Below are 27,758 nucleotides of genomic sequence, written 5' to 3'. Positions count from 1 at the left end.
ATCTATTTATTTAGTAAATTAGTCAGTTCATACTCATATACATAGCTCGTTTTATTCACCTGGAACAGGAGCATGTAGCTCTATGAGTGGGATCAACAAAATCCCATGGTGCTTTGCTGATTTGAATCTCCCCTTCTTGCTGGCTGGAAACGGTTAACCTTTGTAAGAAATAACATGAGAAACGCAGTATGTGGTTGTTATTATTCATAACAGGTTTCCATCTTAGACAATCTTAAAAACACAGTAACTAAACATAAGACAGCACTGGTGTTTCATATTTCTAATAAACTGTTATGCATGTAGCTCTCCAGAAATACTACAAACTATGTCTTATTATTGTGTGCAGCTTTCTGTGCACCATGATGACCATAGGGCCCCACATAATAAACAGTATGCACTGCCTTGGGTGCTATTTACAGTAAGTCTGTATATTGTGACTGAATCTGTGTCAGTTGCCTTTGGATGTTCCTCTTTTCTCTCACACTCATAACACAACACAGGTAGGTTAACTGGCTTCTGATAAAAACTGGCCCTAGTGTGTGTATGAAATAGGGACCACTGGGAGAGTGACTGATGTGAACTAAAGCAGTGTATAAATGTGCCATCTCTGTATAAAAATACAAATGTTTCTGTTTAGATGGATGGCCTAATATGGAAAACTTGCCTGTGCCTCTGGATACCTACAATTAAAAGGTTTAATTAACATAGTAATGTCATATAAACACCTCACATTTAGCGTAAGCCTTACTTTGGCTGGCAACGGTTTACTATGCATTCTTTCCAAACTCTCTGTGCCATGTAACTGCTAAGTCTGTGGCAGCTCTTTTCCCCACACTTTGAACTCTGTTTTGGGTTGGAGACACCATCCTCTGTTGAATGGCTATTGATACTTGAGGGATTTTCCTTCCCATCTCCTGGAAAATACGAAGATCAGTATTTGAGTCTGTCCTTATAAGTCAAACTCTACAGCACAATGATTATGTTTTGAAGCACAAGGTCCTGTAAAGTCAAATTAAATAAGGTAGGGGTCTGTTTCATGTTTTGCTCATTTTCAATATGTTTTGTCTGTGGCATAATGCCACTCAAATCAAAGCCTGCAGTACTGTAAACCCAAAACAGCGTCATCAGTATTAGAAATGGACATAACTTTTCAACAAAACCTTTAACGTGATTAGTTGGGCAAGCTTTAAAAAAAAAGTAGAAATATGAATGGTGCCTTGTTATATATAGCTTAGTAATCAATTTATTAACCCGCTTATAAAGCTATTAAATAAAGTTTGAGAGAGTCTTAAAGTTAGTCAAGTTCAAACTTGACTCCCTTATTCCTTTAGAGCCACTAAGGGAGAACACAGGACACCCACAGTTGCAGCAATACATATTGTCCTGCCCTTATCACCTTTGCTTTTTTTTTTTTTAGAGAAGTTGCCTGGAAACTAGAAACTCATAGCGTCGGTCAAGTATCATAGGATAATAGAATTAGAGAAAAGATTGGTAATAATATTGCAGCCCTGATGAAACAAATCTTTACAGAAAATATAATGATAAAAAATATATATTAATATAATATATTACAATATATAATATAATATGAATTTTAGTACTACCACCAATGCATTTATATGGGAATTATAATACAACAATGACACATATATATCATAATATATATAATATTTGCAAACGGTCCGCACTCCCTTTTTACTCACATATCACAGAGTCTTTCTGGGTGCTGCAAATGGTTGTTTCATATATACATTTCTCCATGAATCTCCAAATATTTGACTTTATTGTAGATAATTACATAATTGTTACATCAACGTTTCGGTCCAGGTCTAGGACCTTGTTCACGATGTTATACGAGGGTATAACATCGTGAACAAGGTCCTAGACCTGGACCGAAACGTTGATGTAACAATTATGTAATTATATATATATATATATATATATATATATATATATATATATATATATATATATATATATATATATATAGAGTATACAGGGAGGAGCACACCCTGTACAAGTCCAAATGCCCTTGGTGCAGGTCAAAAAACAAAAATATAGTAGAAAGTGTGCCGCACACACAGGGACTTGATACAAAAGAAAAAGCGGTTTTATTGAAAAAATTCCAACGTTTCGAGCACAATCTGTGCTCTTCCTCAGGGACAAACCTGAGGAAGAGCACAGATTGTGCTCGAAAACGTTGGAATTTTTTCAATAAAACCACTTTTTCTTTTGTATCAAGTCCCTGTGTGTGCGGCACTCTTTCTACTATATATATATATATATATATATATATATATATATATATATATCAGTCCTGATGGTGTCTGCACTCCAAGGCTTTAGTATTCTGTGGGGTGCACAGCCAAAATCTGAGTATTTAGCATGAAATAATCCATGGCCGGCACACCCTTAAAATTCAAAAAAAATTTTTATTGAAAACTCATTGTTTAAAAACCAACGTTTCGGTCCTCATTAGGACCTTTATCATCATCCTTTAAACAATGAGTTTTCAATTAAAAATTTTTTTGAATTTTAAGGGTGTGCCGGCCATGGATTATTTCATGCTATATATATATATATATATATATATATATATATATATATATATATATATATATATATCATATCATATATAATAGTGTTACAGCTTATTATATTCTGTAAAATTTGCAACAGACAACTGTCATTAACTGTTACTTTTGGCTTTATAATGGTTGCAATACAGTCACTTACTTCTCTTTTCTGTAACTGCATTATCCTAAAATGCCCACAACTTTTGGTATTTTTCTAGCACAGTGGGCCTCTTCATGGCTACTGCTGCACTGGGTTGTTTATCGGTATGTGTATAAGGTACTGCGTTTACACAGAGAGAATTTCAGTGTAAAAAAGCTTACTTATGCATGACTCTAAGTGCAAACACTGGAAAAAGTATATAGATGCCAGTGGAGGGGCTAAGCACATGCTGAAAAACAGCCCAGTATGGCTATAGCCTTATAGGTAAAGGGATTGCAAGCTATCATGACTTTTTTTTTTACAAATGTTACAGTTCCTGTAGTATACCATTCCGTAAGCAAGAAAACCCAAAAACCTTGCGTTTCATAATCTACTAAATTACCGAAAAAATTGTATCACCTGTCCAGACTGCAGGTTTATGGAGGGGTATTTAAAAGCATTTTGCAACCCAAAGGGTAGAAATGGCATGGGCAGCATAATGTTTTGCATACAAACACCCTAGTAGCATGTAGCATTTTTCCTACACATTCAGTATAGGAACAGGCTATTAAATATAGAAAAGTGCACAGTTGTAACCTACTTGAGCTACCTACATGAGCTACTACCTCCCTAAAATTAAGCTTTGCACAGAATATTTTCCAAAATTAAATAATATACAAGACACAAGTTTTTTTTTTTTTACTTAAAGGAATGTTTATTATTATAGCCATGTGATTTGTTCGTGAGATGTAATTCAACATAATGCCAAAAGAGGGCATACCAGCGGCACACAGTATAGCACTTCATTTAACTGCCTTGTCTATCTTATCTTCACTGTATATACCATAAGGTTACATTATACAGTTACTTTAGCAGATAGAAAAAAAGGCAGTTTACCTTAAAAGGTAAAAAAGTAGTGTATCTTAAAATTTACTATCAGTATGATCTTGGCAGCAGAATATCTAGAAAATGTGCTATTGGTCTTTGTTATTAGTTTTTGAAGTGCTACATTTACTGTTCTGTATCTGTCAAGCTTTAAAGCTCAACTTCTATCTGATAGTTAGGGTTTAATTACTCCAGGTGCGTGTGCTTTTACGTATATATACATGGTGTGCACGATTACGAGTATGCGATAACATGTAGTGTTTAGGGTGCATCATCGCGGAAGCGAATATAATGTTTGCGGAAATGATGTATGCAGAAGTGACGTCACGGTATCCACGCAGAGGAGAGTGTGCGCTTGTGCAGTAATTTTTTGGTGCCATACAGAGTATAAAAACTGTGTACTACACTATGGACACTAGAGCTCCTTTGACAAAGGCGTTTGAGAAGAAACGTTGGGGTATTCTCTCATCCAGAGTATCTGCCTTCATATCTCTTTTTTTTCCGTTTTTTCACTGGGTGGTATGTATTGATTTGTTTATTTATGGATATTATATTTTTTTAAAATGCAGTATTTTGGCTGCATAAGGATTTGATAAATAAAAATATATATTTTTTTAACTATAATACCTCCCTAGGAAAGTTTTTTCTGGTGTGCAGGGTTTATTTGGGGATTTAATTACTCTATAATCAGGTAACAGTGGAATTAAGACCTACAACATGAATAGGAGGGGGCCTGAAAAGTGAGCAAAACATTTTGGTTTCCAGAGGCTGAGACCTTAACAACAGCATAGCATATTCAGTTAAAGCCTGGAAATAGGAGGAATAGTAATAAAGTATTAAATTAAATTAAAAAAAAAGATACAGAATAAATAATGAAGTCATTATGGAAAAGTCATTACGTTTTGCATTCACTCATGGAGTCTTTATCAAGACTGAGTAGAACCAAAACATTAACTGAATGTATATATCTCTGTAGATTTTTTTATGACTAGCACAAAGGCATGTTCAGCACTAGCTTACCAGGTGCAATTTGCTCTGGAGAGGTGGGTGGGGTAAGAGGCATCCGACATGGGCTTGGGTCTTTAGTAACAGCTGTGCACTGTTGGCCACCTGTGCTGCTGTGTCCGGCACCCCCCACACTGGAAGACAGGGGCAAATCGCTCTGAGCAATAAGAACGAAAGCTGATGGATAAACCAAACGAACACCACCTACAAAGACAAGAAATAAATCATAAAGAACATATATAAAGACAGAGTTTTAGCAACCACTCAGTCACTGTTAAAGCATGCCACTGCTGCTGCAACTTGAGGATTACCCATCTTGTGCATGGCTAGAGTAGGCAGCAAGGCATGAGTAGAACAGGCGCCAAGCATGATGTCCACCATTTACAAAGAATAGTAGCACCAAGCATCCCTAACATTTTTAAAAAATGTTAGATAACATGTAAAGTTGATTTTACCTGCATATCTTGGCTCTGCTTTGTCCAGTGATTCACAGCAAAGTTAAAACTCCCACCTCACTACATCCTTCTCTAAACCCAACATATAAGCAAAGCTGAGTAGGCTTGTCATAGCCCATTTTAATAGATAGAGAAAAGGGTTCTTCCAGGCATCCTTTGATTAAATGCACAATAAATGTGGTATACGTTTTTTCCCCAGATTGCTGCAGCTTGTGGAGAAAACTGTTTGAGTGCCACGCACGCATCTCCTTACATTTGTTTCTTATTCCATGGTGCTTGGCATTCAGGACATACACAGTAGAGTAAATCTTGATGAGTATACTCTACTGCACATGCCTAATAAGAAGTTCTCTCAGGGGGGTGCCTGGGATGCCGGTAGAAAGGTAACTAAAATGTCAGAGTGGGCTTTTAGGCAATTTTATCTACAGGCTGGTACAGTTCTCTCCTAACAGGAGCACCAGTCTGGGGGGAAAACTTAGTGCATAATAATTTGGCACCCTCCAGCGAAAAAGAATTTACATGTTCATAAAAAGATTTAATTTTACACTTTTTTTCATAAAAATAAAATACTGTGTATATATGCATACATATCTAGATAGACACTATGTGGTCAAAAGTGTCCAGACAACTGCACGCCCAACATCTCATTTTGGAACCAAGTCCAGTCCAGTTCATTCCACACGTGTTCACTGAACTGTAAGGCAACATTAAGGTCTATTTTCACTGGTACCGGGGCTATAGACTAAATGTGCTTGTTCATTTTCTATGTAATTCTGTATGTATAAATCCTCTTTTTGTACAGCTCTGAAATATGTTAATAATACTAATAAAACACTGTTCCAGTCCAATATTTCTCCCACACTAAATTTTACACATTTAGCCAAGTAGTGTTCTTCTCCCAACTGCCAAGCTTAGAATCATATGACTGCCAGAAAGTAAAAGCATGATGCTACAACTACAACTGTAGCTCCTGCATGTTTCTACTTCTCAATCAGATATTTGATGATATGACTTGCTGAGAGAGTGGCATTCTATGAAAATCTTCAGTATAATTTATTCTAATAGCTATAGCTGAAGGCTACATGGTGATGTGCCTAACTATATACCAGTTTCAGATATATGCGTGGCCTGAACAGCAAATTTCACTAATCAAAATGGGTGCTCAGATACTTTTGGTCATATTAGGTATGTCTAAGTAAAGCAAATCAATACTGGGACACAAACTCACATTATTTTAAATCCACAATGTAGTGTTATTTCCACCAAATTCCATCCTAACTGGAGATACACATTAGTAGTAGCTGTGCAGCACGTGTGCAATAAGCCAATACAGGTTCAATTAATTGCTACTGCAATTGTCATAAATATTATCATCCATGGAGCCAGTCCACTAAAGGATACCTGAAATTACTTCAAAGAGCAGGCTGGCAGTAGTTTTAGAATTCCCTAGCATACATGCGCACTTGTGTGCATTGAATTAGAACAGAATAAAATCTTGAATTTGCCCTGGCCATAAGATATTAGTAATAGGTATTAGCATAAGCACTACATTTTGCATCTATTTTAGTGAAAAGTTAAAAGGTAGCCCCTATCACTTAAACATGGAACCTGGAAGAAACTTCTGCTTTAGCAAGCATTATGCAGCTTTTTACCAAAAGCCAAAGTGATTTTTTTTCCTTACCTGTGTGTATAATAAAAATAACAAAACAATGTATTTTTAAGCTGTATATCTTTAAAGGGTAAGTCACTTTAATTTAACTCGTAGAATGTAATATAATGCCCTATCCTTAGCAACTTTTCAACTAGTTACCATGTTTTAAAGTCTAATTTCCCTTATTATTTTGCAATCAGATAGCTGCTGAAATTCTAAATTGGAGAACAGCTAAATATTTTAAGCCACAAAAGAAAAAAATCACCTCAGAATATCACAATCTACTTCATTCAAAAAAAATTCTAAACCGCCCCTTTAACTCTTGCCACACAATACAAATATCAGATATAGCTGCTGAAATTCTACATTGGAGAACAGCTAAATATTTTAAGCCACAAAAGAAAAAAATCACCTCAGCATATCACGATCTACTTCATTCAAATAAATTCTAAACCGCCCCTTTAACTCTTGCCACACAATACAAATATCCTGAAAGCAGCTCAAATGGACTGATAATCAGGACATGAACATTCCCCAACAAATGGGATGTTTACTGATCCTTACACTTTTTTAAACATCTCAAAAATAGATCTAGGAAACCATTGAAATATTAGATGTGCAAGAAGTTGCATACCAACAATAACTTCAACAGCTGCAGGGAAATCATCATTGTATTGCAGTTCTTCTTGCTGATCTTGCCTCACACGCAGCACGGTGGGGTAAAAGGGCCGCCATTCCTCTAGCAACTTGCGGGTAGTGGGGTCAGAGGTCTTGTAACCATGGCCTGTTAAAGTTCCACTTAGTCCATATGGACTTAAGATTACTAAGGATAAAGAATAAAGTAATTAGTTAAAAGTATGCCAATGAAGGAAGTATTTTAAAGATGTTATTGTTTAGTAAAGAACAGCAAGCATTCTAACATGGCAGTTTGGCCCCCAAAGGAAACCATTTCCACAGAAATTAGGATTTTTCAGATTCTCCTTAATAAAGCCTCCAAATAAATGCTCTTAATTAATTGTAATAGGGCAATTTTTCTCATCTATAGATGTTCTAAACTATAACCCCTGTCAGTCACCATAAAAGCATGCTAGGAGACTGACATTTGTGGCCCAGTGTTGGACTAAACTAATTATAGACTATATATATTTACCCATGATTTACAGAGAATAAACATTAAACAAAAGACACTGTATTGACTGACCCACAATGAGGATTTCTGCATTTTGGGGACATAGCTTTCAATAAAACATGCCTTGAATAGGTTTCTACAAGATGATTCCAAATGTTCTACTGTTGTGTTTTGTTTCTGTAAAAGTTATGGCAACAGATCCAAGCACTTAACATAGCAACGAGCAGTAGAGCTTGCACGATTTTAAGTGGGCCAATGAGTCACAGTAAGTATTTTAATTAGAGATTATATAAAACTTCTTACACTTTATAGACTAATGGATAGCGTTAATATGCTCACAGTAATTGTGCTTAATAAAAACAGAAGTTAAAATTTGTCTTTAAACTGTAACCACTGGCAAGGTTCTGTAAGTTATAAAACTGTTAAAGACTGCAAAGTAACATAAATCTGCCCACTCATCAAGAAGCCCCCAGGTAAGAATGAAGAATCTGGCCTACAGTCTTGATTGATTTTGCAAACTAGACCATAACTAACTTGGCATCCAGTGTAGTAATATCAGGATTGCATAATCTTAACAGATGAAGGAATGGTTGAGACTTTGGTTTGTGTGTTCTTACCTTGGCATGGAGCATGAGAAGTCTGTGCTAGATGGAGATGCTGCTGGTTGATTAGATACACTGGCTGGTGCTGAGCTATCTCTACACTCGTGCAAACGTTGCTCTCACCATGTAGGAAAAAGGTAAAGGAGCAGGAAAGATTCTCGCTGTGAAGAAAAACAATGGCAAGATGTTACCCAGGGTACTGAAACTTTATATTGACATTTCCCTTGAACATATGTATCGCCTCTTGCACTTTTGTGGAAGCCAGGAGAAGGGTTTGTGGTTCTGCCTGGAGCTAAATCAGCCCCAACTCTGATACCTTTCAACAGAGAGGGTTGTGAATGTGCTGGGCACAGAAAAAAGTGAGGCCTTGTAACGCAGAGGATTTATTTTTATGCTTCTGGGAGAAAGGTTTTGCATTTAGTAAGTGCTTTTTAGTGACGAGGCTTCACCCATTGCTTTCTCAGGGGTAAGGTTGGGCTTGGAGCGAAGTCAAAGAGCCTAAAGTTTGGAGCACTGTTTACTACACCTATCAGGGCTTAGTCCTGCTTCCTATAACCAAAGGAGGACTAGATGTCTGGTTTACAAATGCCCCAGGTGCAAATGCAAGAGCATCAGGGCCAAATTATGCATCCCTTAGGGTTCAAGCACTTGCTGTTCACTGGGGATACATTTCCTGTAACCTGTGCCAATCTGGAGGGAAAACAGCTGTGCCTATGGGCAGTGATAACAGGGCAGACTTAAAGTGCAAAAAAACATGGCACTTTTCCTGTTTTTCCCCCATGGCAGATTCCTCTGTACTTTATTAGCCCTAGAGAGTTAGCTTTAAAAAATTAATAAAAAAATTTAAATTAAAAAATTGCGTTTTGTGCCAAAACTCAAAAAGTAACAAATCTGCCACATAATGTCAAGGAAATTTTTTTGTGATTGCATTATACATGTCTAAAAATGGCTGCTTTCTCAATATGTCAGATGTAGCATATAAAATGTTAGATCCAACCAGGAGAGAGCTACGATGCAGTAAAGCCACTAGTCACTATTCACAACAGGCAGCAGCACTGCCTGTCTAGGTTAAACAAAAGGAATTGGAGTGCTATACTTCTCTCTGTGTACAAATCACTGCATCTTCCACTAGAATCAGGTACCTATACCAGAATCATCAAACTCTAGCTAAAAAGTGGGGAAGGAATATTGTTACAATGCATCACAGTAATTAGGAACCTGCAACAAATAGAAAGATGCCTTTTTTTTTAATTAGAACTTCTTAGAAATTCTTGACAGTTCCTAACATGCCATTTAAAGATCTGAAGTTATGATCTAAATGTATTGAGTAAGTAGATGGGTGTTTTCAGCAATTACATTTTCTCACAAGTTCATTAAAATGTCCCAAGAAATGCATTGTTCAAGGGCATGGTGTAGAACAGGATTCATGTGTGTGGAGGGGGGGGTTACAAGACAGATAATGAGATTGGATAGAAAAAAAAAACACCTCATTCGCTGCAGAGATACAGATAGGAGGAGAGGGTTCAGTCCTAATGACATCATGCCAGCAACTTGTCATCTTAAAGCAGGTTTCTATGGCAACTGCTAATGTCTCCATGTCAGCCTGTGCATAATTACAAGGTTGGGGAAGGAAAAAAAAATCTGTCTAGAGAATGAGAATATTTGCCTTTTCTGGACCAATCATATGTGGACAAAAAAAAGAGAAGGCGCCACCCATTTAACTAGGATCTTGAAATTGATGAAGCCACAAGCTACTCTAAACTCCAGAACAGTAGGATGTAGACAGATGGGCCTGAGAGTCATCACTCAAGAGAAAACAATACAGGCGCTTGCACACAGCACAAAGCAGAACAAAGCAAATACAAAGGTTTGAAGGAAGCTGCATATATATCAACCTTAAAGCAGTTATTTGCCATTAAGTATGATCAAGATAGTCATATTCTGAGATAATTTGCAGTTGGTCATTTTTTTTTTTTTTTAAATAGGTGTGGTTTTATATTAGCTTTTTTGTTTACCAGTTTTAGCAGCTATGTGGTTGCTAGGGTCCAATTTACCCCAGCAACCAGGGAGTGGTTTGATTGAGAAAATGAAAGATGAATAAGACAGTCTGAATAGAAAGATAATAAATGAAAAGTAACAACAACAATAAAATTGTAGCCTCAAAGAGCAACTGTTTTTTTTTGTTTTTTTTGGCTGTCTGAGTCAGTGACCCCCATTTTAAAGCTGTGAAGAGGCAAAAGAGGAAGGAAAAAAAATTCAAAAACTATAAAAACAAATAAATAAAAAATGAAAAAAAAAAAAGAAGAAGAAAAGTTGCAAAAAATATATATTCTATAACATACTAAAAGTTCATTTAAAAGTAACTAATCCTTCAACAGTGAGCAGGGTCAGTGAAGCAGAGTTATGACTGCTATACTCTAAGGTTGGGGTCCCCAAACTTTTTTTACCCCTAAGCCACTATTAAATATAACAAGAGTTGAGGACCAACACAAGAATGAATAATGTACCTTGGGGGTACCAAATATGGGATGTGTTTGGTTATTTGGTAGACCCTAAATGGACTGGCAGCCTACAGGCTCTGTTTAGCAGTTGTATGCAAGCAAAACTTGACTCCAAGCCAGTCTGCTTCAAGGCCACTGGGAGCAACATTCAAAGTCACTGTTGGGGATCACTGCTCTAAGGATCCAACCAATAAGCAAGGAGGCTGAATGGATACTGCACAATGTACCCACAGATATCTAGATAGACAAACACTATTGTTCTAATAGGGTGAAGACACATGGAGCTACTAGTAGCAGCCTCTTGTCACTGCTACAAAAACAGACAATGCTAATCATTTACTGATAATTGTCTCTACATTTGTTTTAGCAGAGCTAATTCTCAGTATTGTCTATGGTAGTGTATTTTCTGAATAGGACTGTGTAAAAAAAAAAAAAAAAAAAACCTCCACTGTACAAGTGCCAGATCAGTGTCATTTGGCCATTCAAATGTGTGGCTAAATGGTACAAATCGGAATGTACTGTACATAGCCACCAAAACAAAGGACAATAATGAAAACAGTTGGCATCTGTTCAATGCATAAAATACACTTTAAAAAGTCAATAAAGTGATCTGCTTCAGAGCGTATTCATACCTCTTGGACAGGGATTTTTCCTCTTTTTCACATGGCTTCACAAACCATTTCCCAATTCTCACAAAATTTTTATCCAACAAGCACCTGAAATATAGAAAATATTTGTGATAGAATTGTGTTAATGACATATTTGTCTCTTGATCAGTCTTCTTTGAGTTACTTGATAGCCAAAATACTTTTCACATGATTCAGGCAAAAACACTTCTTTCAAAAAGTGCTGGCCTGCAGCAATATCTAGTATATGTGTGACCAGATGGATGGTGCGGGAGTTAAAAAATGTGTGCAGTCCAATTTGTTTCACAATTTAGGTGATCAAACTGGGCAAAGTCCCCTGTGCGTGATGTGAATATTATAGGAGACTCAGATTATTTCTTTTAGGGCACAAGGAAAGCCTAATTCACGGTTGATGCCAAAATCTTTGGTTAAATTAGTGAACTTGTTGAATTGCTTACAGATTATTTTCTACACCGTAGCCATGGCACCACCTTTCCTCCTTTTCCCATTTGCGTATGTGCATTACCAGGAAGATTTATTATACATCTATGCTTGGGTTTGTATGTATGTATGTATATTTTTATTTATATAGCGCTACTTCAATATGCAGCACTGAAACAGAGAACAATAAATTAATAAACAGGGGGTCATTACAATAAAAGATTTAGTGCAATAATGAATACAAATAAACAAAAAATACAGTTGCATAAAAATTACGGTTGGGTACAGGTTTGGGTAAAACAATGTCAGAAAATGACAGCAAGCATGAAATATTATATTTCAATGGCAGTTTAGAGCTTATCTGTCTTGTATGACCACCACATTTTGGGATTCAGTTTTGGGTTAAAAATAAGGGTCTTTACCTTTCCAGAAGGTTATGGATGGCCTTGAAGAGCAGGGTTCGACACTCGTAAGACAGACCATTCTCCCAGAATCCCTCTTCATCCACTGCAAAACGCAAAAGATAAAGACGTTAAAATTACCAAATCAGGAAGCACAATGCAAAGACAAATCTGGGAAACCAAGAGGTGACCGTAGATGTCGAACATAACCTGTCCCCTCTCTACGCAATCCATAGTGCCCTCATTAATAACCGTAATGACACCGAGGGGTGAGGTAGGGCATGCACAAATATATAAACGACGGCGAGTGGAGGGGCTGAAGCATGTGGACATCACAGGTATGCAAGGGCAGGGGTAGATTCAGGCCGAACTCACCTAACCTAAATGTTTTGGGCCAGCATAAACAATACTAGAAAGCAGACTTTACCTTGATAAAAATGGTTTGCTTTCCTGGGGCAGGCCTGGGCAATACAGAGAGGACACAATTGTTCAGCCCCAAGTAACCAGACACATACTTCTGCCTATAGCACATTAGGCAGCGCCTCGGATCAGGATTGTTTTGCCATTAACATGTAGTAATGCTAGCTTAGTTATCCATGATGAATTTAAATTAAAAAAGGACTTTTTCAAAAGTATTTTCAATCGTGTATTTTGGGGTTTCCTCCAAGATCTCAAAAGTCCACATTATTTGTGGTTTATGTTTTTTATTCCTTTTGAAGGCAATACTTCACAAAGTCCACATAAAGGAATAAAGTTCACTCCACTCCACTTTGGAACTCTGAGGGTTAAGGTTGGTTATAAGGATTAATGGCTGGCAGCTGGAGGGGGTGCAGCAGCCTTGGCTGTCTGAATCCAGCAGACACTCCTCCTTACTGAAAGTATTGGCTCTGAACACCAGGCATTTGCAAATGCAGCTATTTTTTCCTGTGGCATTTTTTTATTCCACATGAATGAAATCACAGTATTTTAGATGCACTCAGCTTTACAACAGAATACCAATATAAAGAACAGCTGATCTGATGGACATTTTCTGCTACATAGTTAGGTTCGGTTGAAAAAAGACCAAAGTCCATCAAGTTAAACCCTACCAATTAAACTCACACACATATAAACCTATACTGACCTATCTATACACTCACAAACATAAACCACATATACCAAGATCAATACTAATTGTAGATTGTATTTTTGTATTCTAGTTCAGCCTAATTACAAACTAGGTTACATATACAAGCAGGAGAGGAGACACATCTACCAGAACATTATGGGGCAGATTTATCAAAACACGAGTTTGAATCCCGAACGGGAAAAACTCGAATTGGAAACAAAAATTTCTGAAGATCGTATTAGTCACGATAATATTGTATTGGCGATCCGAAAGTCACAAAATTTTCGTACCGAACGATTGTAAACAGCGGCAAAACCAATCCGTTTTTTGTGCGCTAAAGATACGAAAAGGTCGCGCATGCATCGAAAAAGTCACGCATGGTACGGAAAAGTCGTGGAAAATACGATTGGACCTATCGAGCGAACGGTCGGAACGTTCATGCATAAGTAAATGTGCCCCTAAGTATTGTTACTTTAGTTTGATTCTATGCGGACTCTCTCCTATTTATCATCCAGTGTCTAATTTAATCCACTGACTGGTTGCAATGGTAAACTGAACATTAGCAACCAGATCACTGATGAAATTCTAAATTGAAGCTGCTGAAAAAAGTTAAGCACTTCAAAAACTACAAAAAATAGAAAATGAAGGCTAAGTGATTTTTTTTTCTCAAAAATATCAATGTCTACATACAGTTCAACAAAATCAATTCAAAATTGCCAACTCCAGCCACATCCTATAACCAGGATATCCTACATCAGACCCTACTTGCTGGATCACTAAAAGGAATGGAAAACCTTCAATATTGTACACTTGGGGATGTGGAACTACTCAATGCATGACTACACCAAACAAGCCATGTACTTTGGCCCTAAAACAATTCTAGCAAAAACTCTTAACTTATCACATTTAATCTTCCTTGCCGGGATAACACAAACCCTCTAAAATGTGCTACTTTAGACTCTAGAGGGCATTAAAAATTTGTCTGGCTTTGTCCATAACTCCAGCTTTGTTTCACATGGAGTTTTAAAGCAGGTCTAAGACACACAGACTATATTATAAATTGGCAGAGTGCCCTAAACAGGTTTGCCATGCAGAAATAGCAAATTATGTATAGCATATACTCTCAAAGAAAAGGGAGGCAGATATACGCAACCACACACATCACAGTTCAGAACTCCCCAGTTCCAGCGACACACAAGTGAGAGAATGTCAGTAACCCTTCCATTTAGTCAGTTTGTCCTTTTGCCACACTTCCAGACACAGTGCAGCAGATGTCCCTGAGCTTTTAACACTTACAATACCCTAAAAAAAAGACAAGGACAAATGGGCTGTTGAGGTCTCTCTGCATAATAATAAACTCATGGTACTCATTACACTTCCTTTAGTTGCTTCAACAGACCGATATAACTATTTCAAGATGACCCTTTATTAAATTAGTGCAATTTAGGGCAATTTTTGTTAGTAAATATATTACTAACATTTGTAAGTCGCTGTGGAGTTTTTACTTTGCCATGATTAGCCTTCTTACCTCAGTCATTCTAATAAAAAACACTTTAAGGCTAGTGGTCCATTTTTTCTCTGCCTGGGTAAAGATGACAGAGAACAGGCTGATCAATTGTGAAAATAAGCACATGACTCTTTTTTGCCGATGCTTTTATGCGTTTGCAAACACATACTGAGTGCAAAAATCTCATATTGTGTTGTGCATTCAACAATGCGCCCTAAACATGCATTGAACATGAAAAAAAACACTCATAATTATGAGCCCTTAGGCTAATGCCACACGTAGCGTATTCTCTGCAAGTGTTTTACGCCCCTACACTTTAAAATATTCCTACCTGTGTATGCACCTGAAAGCACTGAATACGCTTGGGTGCAGACACATGTAGCCAATATCCAGCAAAAAAATAAACCAAGACTTTGCCTTTTCGGCAGATATCGGCTACATGTGCCTGCACCAAAGTGTATTTAATGATTTTGGGTGCATACACAGATAGGAAGATTTTCAAGCATAGGGGGCGTATTCTCGGCAAGAGCATTCTGAGCATTAGCCTAGGAGTATTGTTGATTTGCTATGATTGTGCTTGCAGAGATCAGGGAGTAGGCTGCTAAGTTTCATTTTTACATTTTGACCTGTTCAGAGCAAGAAATAAAACCCACACATATTTCTTAATTAAAATACCAGGAAAAATAATATTTAGCAAAAGCCCTATTTATTGAGCTAATGTTGAAAAGGAGGTGTACTGTCTTCTTAAACAGAATATCAAACCCTACTTTTAATATTGTAGTTACTTTGGTTAAGAGGTGTTAAAATAAGAGTATGGCGATATGATTTTGACATGCTATTATTAACATTTATAAAGTGCCAACATATTCCGCAGCACTGTACAATAAGTGGGTTTCATACATTGGACATACAGAGTAACATATAAAGCAACAAATAACCGATACAAGAGGTGAAGAGAGCCCTGCCCAAAAGAGCTTACAATCTACATTTATGGAAATTCATCTGTTCCACCGCAATGCATACACTGTTTCAGCATCCTTTACTATCAGCCATTAGTTGCACATCTATGCCATAATGCCAGTAAAACTTAACTGTAATAGGAAATGACATGTTATTTTTTTTTCTTCATAAACATTTACTACACTCTCATAAAGAATGGAAAAGGAATAACAAAGATCAAGGTACAAAGAATACCTAACTGATCTTACACATTTTTGCTCTGCAGTGAAGATATTTGCTGCACCTGCATTTTTGTTTTGCTTCTTGCTATATTATTATGCATCAGCTCTTTAGGAAAGTGTACCCAATGCCAGCTAAGTGTTACCTTACAATATGTAATCCAATGCTCTTTTTCAAATTAGATAGCAGATGTACAACAGCTACCTATACGTTTTGCCAAACCCTCAATTAAATACCACTAGATTTCACAGCATTTTTACAGAAGCATATTTTTTCCTTTAGCAGCACTTTTAGATGCCTATCTAACAATTGTGAACTGCATTATTGTGACTTATGATCCGTAAAGCACATTCATTAGAAAACAAGCTGAAAAAATGAATGTTTCTACCGTTCCTTTCAAACATTCAAAAGACTTTAAACCAAAGTCTCAGCTATGCTTGTTTGGCTTTACAAATTAAATGTAGGTCACCAATGCAGGGGTATACATAAAATAATATGTAAGGTCCCCAAACTCTTTTTCCTCATAAGCCACATTCCTATCTATAAGAAAGGATTCAACACTGTGAATAAGGCTCTTAGGTAGTTGAGAGAAATTTTTTGGCAGGCATGTATTCGCAATGAAATTCTACATTTGGCCATTGGCAGATTTTGTTGCAAAATGTCTGCAAAAATTTGCCACGAAAAAAATCTCACCGCGTGAGGGAAAAGTTGTAGTTGCATCAAAAAAGTTTGCAGTAGTCACAGTTCCCAAATTTTTTCTGTTTTGTAAATTTTTTGCCAGTTTTTCAGAAAAAGTCACTGTGAAAACTTCAATGCTTTTCACAAATATTTTGGCAAAGCGAAACAAGACAGATTTGCTCATAAATACATATCGCATTGGCAAGGCACAAGAGTGATTTACTAAAACAGGTGCTGGGCTGCACCAGCACAGTCAAACAAGATAAAAGCAAAGGAAACATTAATCTTTTTTTGAGTAAGCTACCCAAACACTCACTGGTTGCTATTAGTAACTGCGCTGGTGCAATTTAGCACCTATTTTATAAAATCATCCCTACCATGAGGTAAATGGCTTCCAACAAAGGTGAATGGACCTGAGTTCACAGACCACAAGTAAAAGAATGCAGATCTGCACACAATTCTGTTTCAGTTGGACCAACCTGAATCAAACTTATTGGTTTTCTTGACAAATTCCTTATTTTCATTTTGCCTTGTCAGACATAAGTTGTAACTAAAGCTAAGGGCACTGGTGGCACAGACTCAGCTCCGACTGTGGACATGAGAAGCTTTGTACTCACTTACAGAGCATATGCACTTGGGTTGCTGCTCTCTGCACTGATATATTAGTTAATATACTTGAATACCACAAAACTGATAAATTTAATTCCACACATTTAGATCTGATACATAAGTATCCAGTTAGGGAGCACACTCAGCGTGAAAAAAAGATAGGTACCATTGAATCAAAGCTGTAAGGCTTTAGACAGTGAGCTGGTAATGGAACACAAGATGGAAAAAATATCAAATTAATTTTTAAAGTGCAAAAACGGTCATAGGATATAAGACAGAACACAGCATTTTTATGTGGTTACGTGAATACCATAACTCTAATTTTAGTTTGTAGAAAGGTACTTTTAAGATTATTGTGACCCACAGGCAAAGGTTATTATAGCAGCTAAAGAAGGACCAACTCTGCATCCAAACACTTTTTTTTTTTTTTTTAGAATGAGATGAGATGTTAAACGGTAGGTGTTGTTGGAAAGGCAGCTGCCAGAGATTTCTGGTCATATAGTGTTTTCTATGTACACACTGCTGAAGGTATCACTGCACATTCACTTTGTTTCTGTAATGTCAGCTGTTGAGATATATATTCAACCTGTGACTATTTCATTCTGTTCCCAGAAAGGAGTGGGATTAAAATAAACAAAAAAAAAACATAGTTATTAATTCATTAGTAGCAAACTATTTTTCTTTTATTTACAAGCCTCCGTTTCAATTGCAGTATACACAAGGATAAAATAGTTTTTAATCTGTAAGAATTACTTAACCCAAGAAGGCCACCAAAGTCAGTAGCAGTTAGGTGAGAATCTCAGGGGAACAGACTCCTCCATGCTGGAATCTATAACTATTGTAAATAATGTAATAATCAGGGGCAAGGTTAAAAAGTGTATATGGCACACATTCTTCTGTATACTGAAGGTGCAAAAAAAAATTTACTTTCATGTGAGACCCATCAGTCAACTGAGGAAGTAAAAAGCTGTTTTAAGACATGTTTAATCCTAGTAGACACTGGCTGCCCTTAGGGTGAAAACACATGGAGCTACTTAGTAGCAGCTACTTGTCCCTGCTACTTAACACCAGAAAATACCCTGCCATAGACAAAACTGAGAATTGCTTCAGCTACAACACACATAGAGACAGTTATCAGTAAATGATCAGCATTGTCTATTTGTGTAGCTGTGACAAGTAGCTCCATGTGTCTTCACATTTATCTGTTTTATATAAAAATATATTATATACATTATATTAAAGTTTGTGATACATAGAGCTTTTGTCACTATAATTGCAATACTTACATGAGTCACGTTGCTGCCCTATGTGGTTGCTCTAAATCCTCACCTCTATTATCAGGGAATATAGACAAAGTTATCTACCTACTGCAGTGCTCATAGCAAGGTTAATCTAGAAAACGACACTCAGTTGAGATATGTGGCATTCTATATTGTGTAGAAGCAGCCTACTTTAGTAACAATGATTAAATATCTGGGTACCATAAGCCTTAAGGCCCCCATACACGGGCCGACTATAGGTGCCGATATCGGTCCCTTGGACCGATTCGGCAGCTAATCGGGCCGTGTATGGGGAGAGCAGAGCGGCCTGGCCGACCGATATCTGGCCTGAAATTGGCCAGATCTCGATCGGCCAGGTTAGAAAATCTGGTCGGATCGGGGACCGCATCGGCTCGTTGATGCGGTCCCCGATCCGACTGCCCCATTGCCACCCACATAATCCGATCGTTTGGCCCCAGGGCCAAACGATCGGATTATTTTTTTTTTAACCTAAACGCTCCCCGATATCGCCCACCCGTAGGTGGGGATATCGGGGGAAGATCCGCTCGCTTGGCGACATCGCCAAGCGAGCGGATCTGCTCGTGTATGGGCACCTTTAAGGTGGCCATACACAGACAGATTTAAGCTGCTGCTGATTTGAGACCTTTAGACCTATTCAGTAGCTTATCTGCCCGTGTATGGGGGCCCCAGATGAGCCCTTTCTGATCAATACCTGGCCAAAAATTGTCCAGAAGCTGGTTGGGCATCGGCTCATTGATACAGTCTTTGTTCTGACAGCACCTATGCCCATCATTGTAATTTGATATAATTAGCCTGAAATTGCCCATCATCATTGTAATCCAATTAATTAGCCTGATATCAGTCAACTTGGTGTATGGCCAGATTTAGAGTAACCAAAACTTTTATTACTTGCTGCAGATTGAGGCTCAAAAAAATCAATATAAAGTGATGCAAATTGTGATAAATGCACCCAAGATTCAATGCAACTTTGCATGCCAGTCACAGCAAGCGGAAGAAGCATGCCAAAGTATACATGGTCAACATTCAAGGCCAAAGGCCTAGACATCTGCAGGTCCAACATCAAATTTTCAAACCAAGGGTATCAATTTGAATTTGGTTCTCCCTTTGCTGCTAGCCTCTAATCTTATAGGAGGGTTGTTTACTACATTTTGGAACAATCTTGGTGGAATTTGCTTCAGCCACAAGATCACACTAGTGAAGCTGGGCACTGATGTTGGGTGATTAGGCCTGGTTAGCAGTCAGCATCAGAATTCATCTCACAGGAGTTCATAGGATTAAAGGCAGGGTACTGTGCAGACCAGTCAAGTTCTTTACACCCATTCTGTCGGACTTTTTCATCTTACTGCAATATTCTGATATACCATATATCACACCAGAGGACACATTTCCACTCAAACGTGAGTTACCTTTATAGCACTCCAGCCAATGGTTGGCATTGCACGTGGTGATGCTAATCGTGTTTGCCTCTAACCACTCCCCAAAAAAACAAATTTTAGACCGATTGCCTGTATACTTCTGGCCATATAGTATATTCTGTTTTGCTATTTGATGCAAACAGCCTTATAGTGCTACTCTTCCAACAACATCTTGCCTAAAATATTTTTTTTTTAAACAAACTTCCAATATGTATGCATTTAATATTTTTTAGTGTTTTCACATTATTTGTAAATGTTATTGCAGCTAAAAACTTTATTTTCTCTTTCCACACTTCTGGTTCTGTCACCGGACATAATGCAGCAGAAGTCTGCCTTGCATGCTTACTACATTGTTTCACAAGTCAGAACTAACAGGGCCTCAGAGATAAAGCTTTAAATAACACTTATATTTACAAATAACTATAAAATGTGCAATTAATGTGTATTGGAAAGTTGCTTAGGCTTACTTCTTTCATTTGATAAATTATTATGTTTGGGTTTACATCACTGAAATATTTTTAGGTGGCGCCAGGTACCCATGTTTCATCTCCTTGGTGTTTCCTTATAAGAATTCATATACAGGTATGGGACCGGTTATCCAGATTGCTTGGGACCTGAGATTTTCCAGATAAGGGATATTTCTGTAATTTGGATCTCCATAACTTAAATATGTTAAAAATCTGTTAAAAACAAGAGGATCTCTTGTTGCTCCAGTTTTCATAGGTTAGAAACTATTTAAAATGCAACAACCTTAAGAAAAAGGTCAAATAAATGATAAATGCTATTTATTATAAATTGTATGTATACATATATATATATATATATACACACACACACACACACACACACACACACAGGTATGGGACCTGTTATACAGAATGCTCGGAACCTGGTGTTTTCCGGATAAGAGATATGGATCTCCATACCTTAAGCTCTAATATTAAATAAACCCAATAGGATTGTTTTGCCTCCAATAAGGATTAATTATATCTTAGTTGGGATCAAGTACAAGGTACTGTTTTATTATTACAGAGAAAAAGGAAATCATTTTTAAAAATTTCCTTTTTTAAAAATTAGAATTATTTGCTTATAATGGGGTCTATGGGAGATGGCTTTCCCGTAATTCAGAACTTTCTGGATAACGGGTTTCCGGATAAGGGATCCCATACCTGTATATATAATCCATTTTATCGTTCCTGTCACTTAGGTGAGAATATACAATCAGGACTAGCAGGGAAACCTGAGGCTTGCCTAGCTGACAAATATAGCTATTCAAATATAGCCGTGTGCGATTTTACTAAATTTGGCAGGGAGACAGATGGCCTGTGAAGATATGTAACCTCCCAAACCACTCGCCTGTCCCTTAAAGGACAGGCAGAAATACGCACTACATTTTCAGTCATTAACACCGTAAGGGACCCAAGCCAGTAATTTTAATTTTGCTCAACATGCATGCAAGCAAGCAAGCAAGCAAGCAACACTGTCCAGTAGATCCCAATGTATGCTAAGTTCCAACTCGTAATAAATCAGTACCAACAATATAGAACAATAATTCCTCTGACAGTTTAAAGAGTGGTTTGTCTTTTCCAACTTTGCTCCAACTTTTCTATTCTGTTTTAGGGAATTAATATATTTTGCTGACTTGGTACAAAAATTCCAATGCATAACAATCATTCTTTGTGTCTGAAGTAGATGCAAGTTGTTTGCAGCAGAATTCTGATCCCTGCAGAAACTATTACCTATTTGGCTAAAGGTGCCTCATGACAGAATATCCCTCAAAAACACAAATCCTTATTAAAAATTCAACAAGGGAAAAATATGACTTAGAAGGCTAGTGATGAGCTGAATCAGTTCCATTTTGCTGGAAAATTTGCAAAACGCATTAAAGTCAATGGGCGTTTTTGGCGATGAAACCTGGCAAAAATTTTATTATGCCAATGCAAATAAATACATATGCAAATATTTTTACCATTTTATTTCCCAATATTATTACTGATGTTTTATACAAATATGAAAATGGTTTTAGATTAGGTTACACAAAATAGTAATTTTTGAATGAAGTGAACACAAATTAGGTAAACACTGTTCACATGCCACCACCAGAAAACCCATTTTAAGCAAATAATTCTCATTTTTAAAATAATTTATTTTTTCGTAATAATAAAACAGTACCATGTACCTGATCCTAACTAAGGTATCATCTATCCTTGTTAGCAAAAATGCAATCCTGTTTGGTTTATTTCATGTTTAATTATCTTTTAGTAGACCTAAAGTATGGTGATCCAAGTAAAGGAAAGACCCTTTATCTGGAAAATTTCAGGTTCCGAGCATTCTGGATAACATGAATGTATGTGTCCTGTTACTTAAGACTTTGTTCAACCACTATTACTAGTAAATCTGAAATACAGGTATGGGACCTGTTATCCAGAATGCTCGAGACCTGGGGCTTCCGGATAAGGGATCTTTCCGTAGTTTGGATCTCCGCGCTTTAAGTTTAGTAAAAAAAAATAATTTAAACATTAAGTAAACCCAATAGGATTGTTTTCCATCCTATAAGGATTAATTATATCTTAGTTGGGATCAAGTACAAGGTACTGTTTTAATACTACAGAGAAAAAGGAAATCATATCTAAAAATTAGAATAATTTCTTTAAAATGGAGTCTATGGGAGATGGCCTTTATATAATTCGGAGCTTTCTGGATAATGGGTTTCCGGATAAGGGATCCTATACCTGTACTTTCATTCAGCATGTTACGCATACTAGATAAATAGAAGATAAACTCAAACAATAATTCATTCATCTGTGGGTATTTCTACTTTTTTATACCCATTTTCCAACAAAAGAGTACAACAAAATGCTACTATGGTATTGCTTGCTTGGAGACTTTACTGTATATATATTCACTGGCTCTGAGAAGAAGGGCACGCTAGCATTCTGTTCCACTACATTTATTTTAATATGTTTGTCTAATTTCTTGTACAGGAATGTGTCATGGCTTTAAAAGTAATGGAGCTGAGTAATGTGCAACAAATATATGTTATCTGGATATTTTTGTCTGCTATTTGGCACTTGTCTAATGACTTATTAACATTATTATTGCTTATTATCATTACTTATTAAAAGCTTTATAAGAAGAAATGTGGCAACTACATTAAAACATTAAAAGATTAGAGCACCATAACCTGTATAAAAGCTTTGTTTGTAGCTCATCCTTTGCAGTGGAACCCCTTAATGATAAAGATAATATGTACTTATACTGCAGGCTCACTGTGCCAGTACAGACAAAATAAAATTTAGTGCCTCGGTTCTCACATCAACACAGCATTATCATTTTACAAAAAGACAACCTGAATACCTGTTGCTCACTGGACTGACTTATGCAAATGTAAATATTTAAATGCAGAGAAACTCCAGGTCTCTCAGGATTTTTTTCTTTTTTTTTTTTTTAATAAAAAGCCATGATGTACTCTGAAGAAGAGCCATATTGTTGGTCCAAAATGTTAGTTATTTAATACATTTAAATAAAGAATCCCACATTCATTCCCTGGACTCATGCTGCTTCCCTTGTCCTGCCAATCCTTAAGGGAAGCAATGCCAGCACTTGCTCTGTGCTTGCTGAGCTGATATCTAACTTGCACAAGCACAGATTTATGGTAAGCTGTACAGGGTTGATGCCAACATCATTGGGATATGCATTCTAGGACATATGACGTATGACTTGTTTTTGAATGCAGCTAACGAATAGAACTGGTACAGTAAACCTCTTTTCCCTTTTTGTTACCAGAAGTATACACATAGTGATTTGCTTATGGCCAGAAGCACAACATGAAACAAGTAACTGGTCTGAATACAATCTGCCTGTTACAGCACAAACAAGGCAGATTTTGGGCACAAAATGCACACTTAAAGAAAAAGTAAACTTTTTTTTTACTATCTAAAATTACTCTGCACACGCCGGATTGATTTTATTTGGAGTAGAGGCATTAAGCATGGCCAGTAGGCACCTCTTTAAGGATTTCATAAAGAAGGAGTGCTCAGAAAACAAATGGGGGCCTAACAGAGAAACACCATGTGTGAATGGTATTTTAAATTACAAAATTTAAACCATGGTCCACTTTAGTCAGTAAGTAACTGCATGAGATACGTCAACCTGTTTTTAAAGGAGATGGAAAGGTGGAATCACTACAGGGTGGCAAGCTTTTAGGCACACAATAGGATTCCAGTTACTTGCTTCCTACTTTTTCGTACTTTGTGACAATTTGCGCAACAAAATCGTATTTGTTGCAACGAGTACAAAAGTTTCAGATTCATTTAAGCTTCGATATTGTGACTATCCTTGGGCCAGGCTGGAGCAGCAGAGTGCCATTGAGTCCTATGTGAGGCTTCCAAAAACAAGCACTGAAGGCTCAAAGGCAGGAAGAGTTTTGTACTGTTTACGATCGCTGGGATGCGATAATTTTGTGACTTTCAGATCGCCAATCGTAAATGATTGTTTCAATTCAAAAATTTCTGAACTTTCAGATCGTAAGTACGAAATCTTCATATTCAAACGAACACAATGTTCGTGACTTTTGCAATCATTAGAAATTATCGGATTTCGGGATTCGGATTCTTACTTTAATGAATGTGCCCCATAATCTTAGGTGTAACAGTACTTTATTTGTACTATTCATTATGGTATTGATACGTTTCATCTATTAACTTTTTTTTCTGCCATGTAGTGCTGTGCACTTAAGTAGAACTGCAGGCATGGGATCCCTTATCTGAAAACCCATTATGCAGAAAGCTCCAAATTACAGGAAGGCCATTTCCCATTTTAATGAAATAATTCAACATTTTAATACATATTTCCTTTTTCTCTTTTTGGAGGCAAACAATCATATTTGGTTTATTTAATGTTTATATGATTATTTAATAGACTTAAGGTATGGAGATTCAAATGACAGAAAAACCCTTTATTCAGAAATCCCTGGATAACAGGTCCCATACATGTATGTGAATAAAAATAAACATACATAACTTTCCTTAACTACTTTAAACTATAATTGGCCTGATTCAAACAAAACTAAAGCAAATTTCAAACACTAGTTCCAGCACTTTTTACCGAGCACTGCTTCTAAGCAAACACTTAAGTGTCTTGCCATATGTTTGCATATGAGTGAGGAACACACAAGCATTGGGACAGCTGGTTTAACAGCTCTACATTGTCTTTTTTAGAAATTCTCCTTGGTTGATCCAAAGCCTTCCCCCCCCCCCCGCCTACTCTAAAAAATTCCATCCTATTTCTGTCACTTCCCTAGTTAAGAGGCATGGTGTGATCCTTGGTCTGTGACAATCTGAAGTTAATAGGGAAGCCCATTCATGGCATATGTATATCAACTCCACATAGATACCAAACTTTCTTCCTTATTTGGGAATTGGAACCTATTCACACAAGTGCATCTGGGTCCACACACACATTTGGGTTTGCAGATTAACAAATTAGTTGGACAGCAGAACTAAGTTCCAAATGCTGACAATGATAAAAACAGTGTAATATATGGAGTCTCCTTAACTATACCATTATAAGATTTAATTGTATTAGCAGTCTTCACCTTTTCTCAGAGTACCTGAAAATCAGCTTTGACACCCATAAATAAGTAAAGAGGCAGATATGAACCTCAGTTTTTTTCATGTTATAGTATAGCAGTAATGTTTACCTGTGTGCGTGTCGGTATCATGGACACACACACAGGTTAAGAAACACTGCTTCATATAAAATTATGTAGTTATTCCACTTGACAAGCCAGCTAAAACCTTTATCAATCTGTACAACTTTCAAGTGCCTCTGTATTGGATAAAATATTTCTAAATCTGATACACAGATTACAGCTAATCTGTGCAAATTTGTTGTGACAAATAAATCCCCAATTTAGAATGTGCCTCTAATTTGTGTGTACATTTTTAATATTTTAATTTGGAAGCAGAAAAGGTGTCTAATCCACCTTTTACTAAAGGACTCTATAGCACTAATGTCCTACAGGTATTTTTTAACTAAAGTAACCAAATTTTTGTTTGAGTTTATTAAATATTACATAAGACACATTTCACATAAACCTAGTATGAGCTTATTGTTTATTAGGGATATTCATGGTATAAACCTTGGCATAAAATCAGTATCACTTGTCATAAGCCATAAACATAGCTTTCGCTCTTTTGGATATAGGCACACATTAGATACTTGTGAAGCAAAACCCTACTTTGTACATGACCCAAAGTAGAACATTTGCACAATTTTGCTAGGCCATTTGCACTGATTATCACACACTGTTAGCAGGGGCTATGGCACACAGGCTTTATTCACTTGAAAATGCTGCAGTTCTGGTACTGGTCCAGCACTATACTCTGCTACAGGACCAATGCTGCAATCTGTTCTCCATTTAAGTGAATTTAAATGAATGGGAAGCAGCAGTGATGAATTTTAACTTTTTTGTCTGTGTGTCTGCACAATGGCCTACACTGTGCTTGTCAGAGAAGCTACACACAGAAGATAAGTGAAACGGCTTTTCTAAAGGTGGCCATACACGTGGCGATCTGACGATGTTTCGTACGACCATAGGTCGCACGAAACATCGTAAGATCCGCCACACACCATTCAGGGCTGAATCGGCAGGTAAGGAGGTAGAAACAATAGGATTTCTACCTCCTTCTGCCAATTCAGATCTGAAGGGAGAATTTTGGTCAGGCGCCTTCTATGGCGCCCGATCAAAATTTTCCAACTGGTCCGATCGGCGAGTCGGCCGATATCAGCACTTCCTGCGATATCGGTCGACTCGCCGACATACCATACACGCACCGATTATCGTACGAAACCCAGCCCCATGTATCATTAGCCTTGGGGCAATCGTTTACTATTTGATTGGCATGGCCATCAAATATGGATCAATTAGACTATGGCTAAATTGCATGAAAAGAAAGTATAGGGATAGGGTATGGAACACAGCAGTTTTTCATATAAGGGATATTTCTATAAACTGGAGCACCATGCATTAATGCCGTTTCAAAATAAGTCTACTTTAGAAATCCTACAAAAAGTGTTTATGCTATCAACATAGACTTATTAGACGGTATTCTTAAATGCTTGTCTTGTACTACACAAAAACAGTTAAAAACATTTTCTTTTGATTTGTTTGTATATTATTAATTTAACTACCTCGCACACCACTAGTGTTTAACTGCAATTTACTACATATGTGGGTGGTGCACCCAAACTTGTCTGCAAATCTTAAAGGAGGCCGTATTAAAGCGGATCAGCTTTTCTCCACCTGACTAAAAAACAACAACTGAAGCCGAGAAAATGTGACAGGGGCCTAATGCTACCATATATTGGCATTTAAGTTATCTAAATAGGCTTGGCACAACTATTGATAATATATAAAAACAAATATTCAGAATTAGTTTCATTAATCACAGAAATAGATGATGGAAAGTTGTTCTTCTCTTTCAATAGCTATCTCCAGGAAGATACATTTGTAGCTCAACATACAGATTATAAAGCCTCAGGGCAGT

At 37.0% G+C, this 27,758-nt stretch overlaps 1 protein-coding gene across 2 annotated transcripts in view; it reads right to left on the bottom strand.

Moving 5' to 3' along the window:
* med13l (mediator complex subunit 13-like) overlaps positions 1-27,758 on the bottom strand; it is an 81,119-nt gene that overhangs the window by 30,325 nt on the left and 23,036 nt on the right. For both annotated transcript variants that reach the window (XM_002939191.5, XM_004910624.4), the window contains exons 3-9: positions 12,433-12,517; positions 11,576-11,659; positions 8,458-8,603; positions 7,346-7,534; positions 4,621-4,809; positions 749-914; positions 60-158 (exon numbers count right to left, since the gene is read on the bottom strand). In XM_002939191.5, coding sequence (XP_002939237.3) covers positions 60-158; positions 749-914; positions 4,621-4,809; positions 7,346-7,534; positions 8,458-8,603; positions 11,576-11,659; positions 12,433-12,517 — 958 coding nt within the window. The remainder of the gene's footprint in view (positions 1-59; positions 159-748; positions 915-4,620; positions 4,810-7,345; positions 7,535-8,457; positions 8,604-11,575; positions 11,660-12,432; positions 12,518-27,758) is intronic.

The sequence above is a fragment of the Xenopus tropicalis genome, chromosome 1 (assembly GCF_000004195.4).
Source record: "Xenopus tropicalis strain Nigerian chromosome 1, UCB_Xtro_10.0, whole genome shotgun sequence".
NCBI lineage: Eukaryota > Metazoa > Chordata > Amphibia > Anura > Pipidae > Xenopus > Xenopus tropicalis.
Note: the sequence above shows the minus strand (reverse complement) of the source record. Positions and strands in the feature narration are given on the sequence as shown.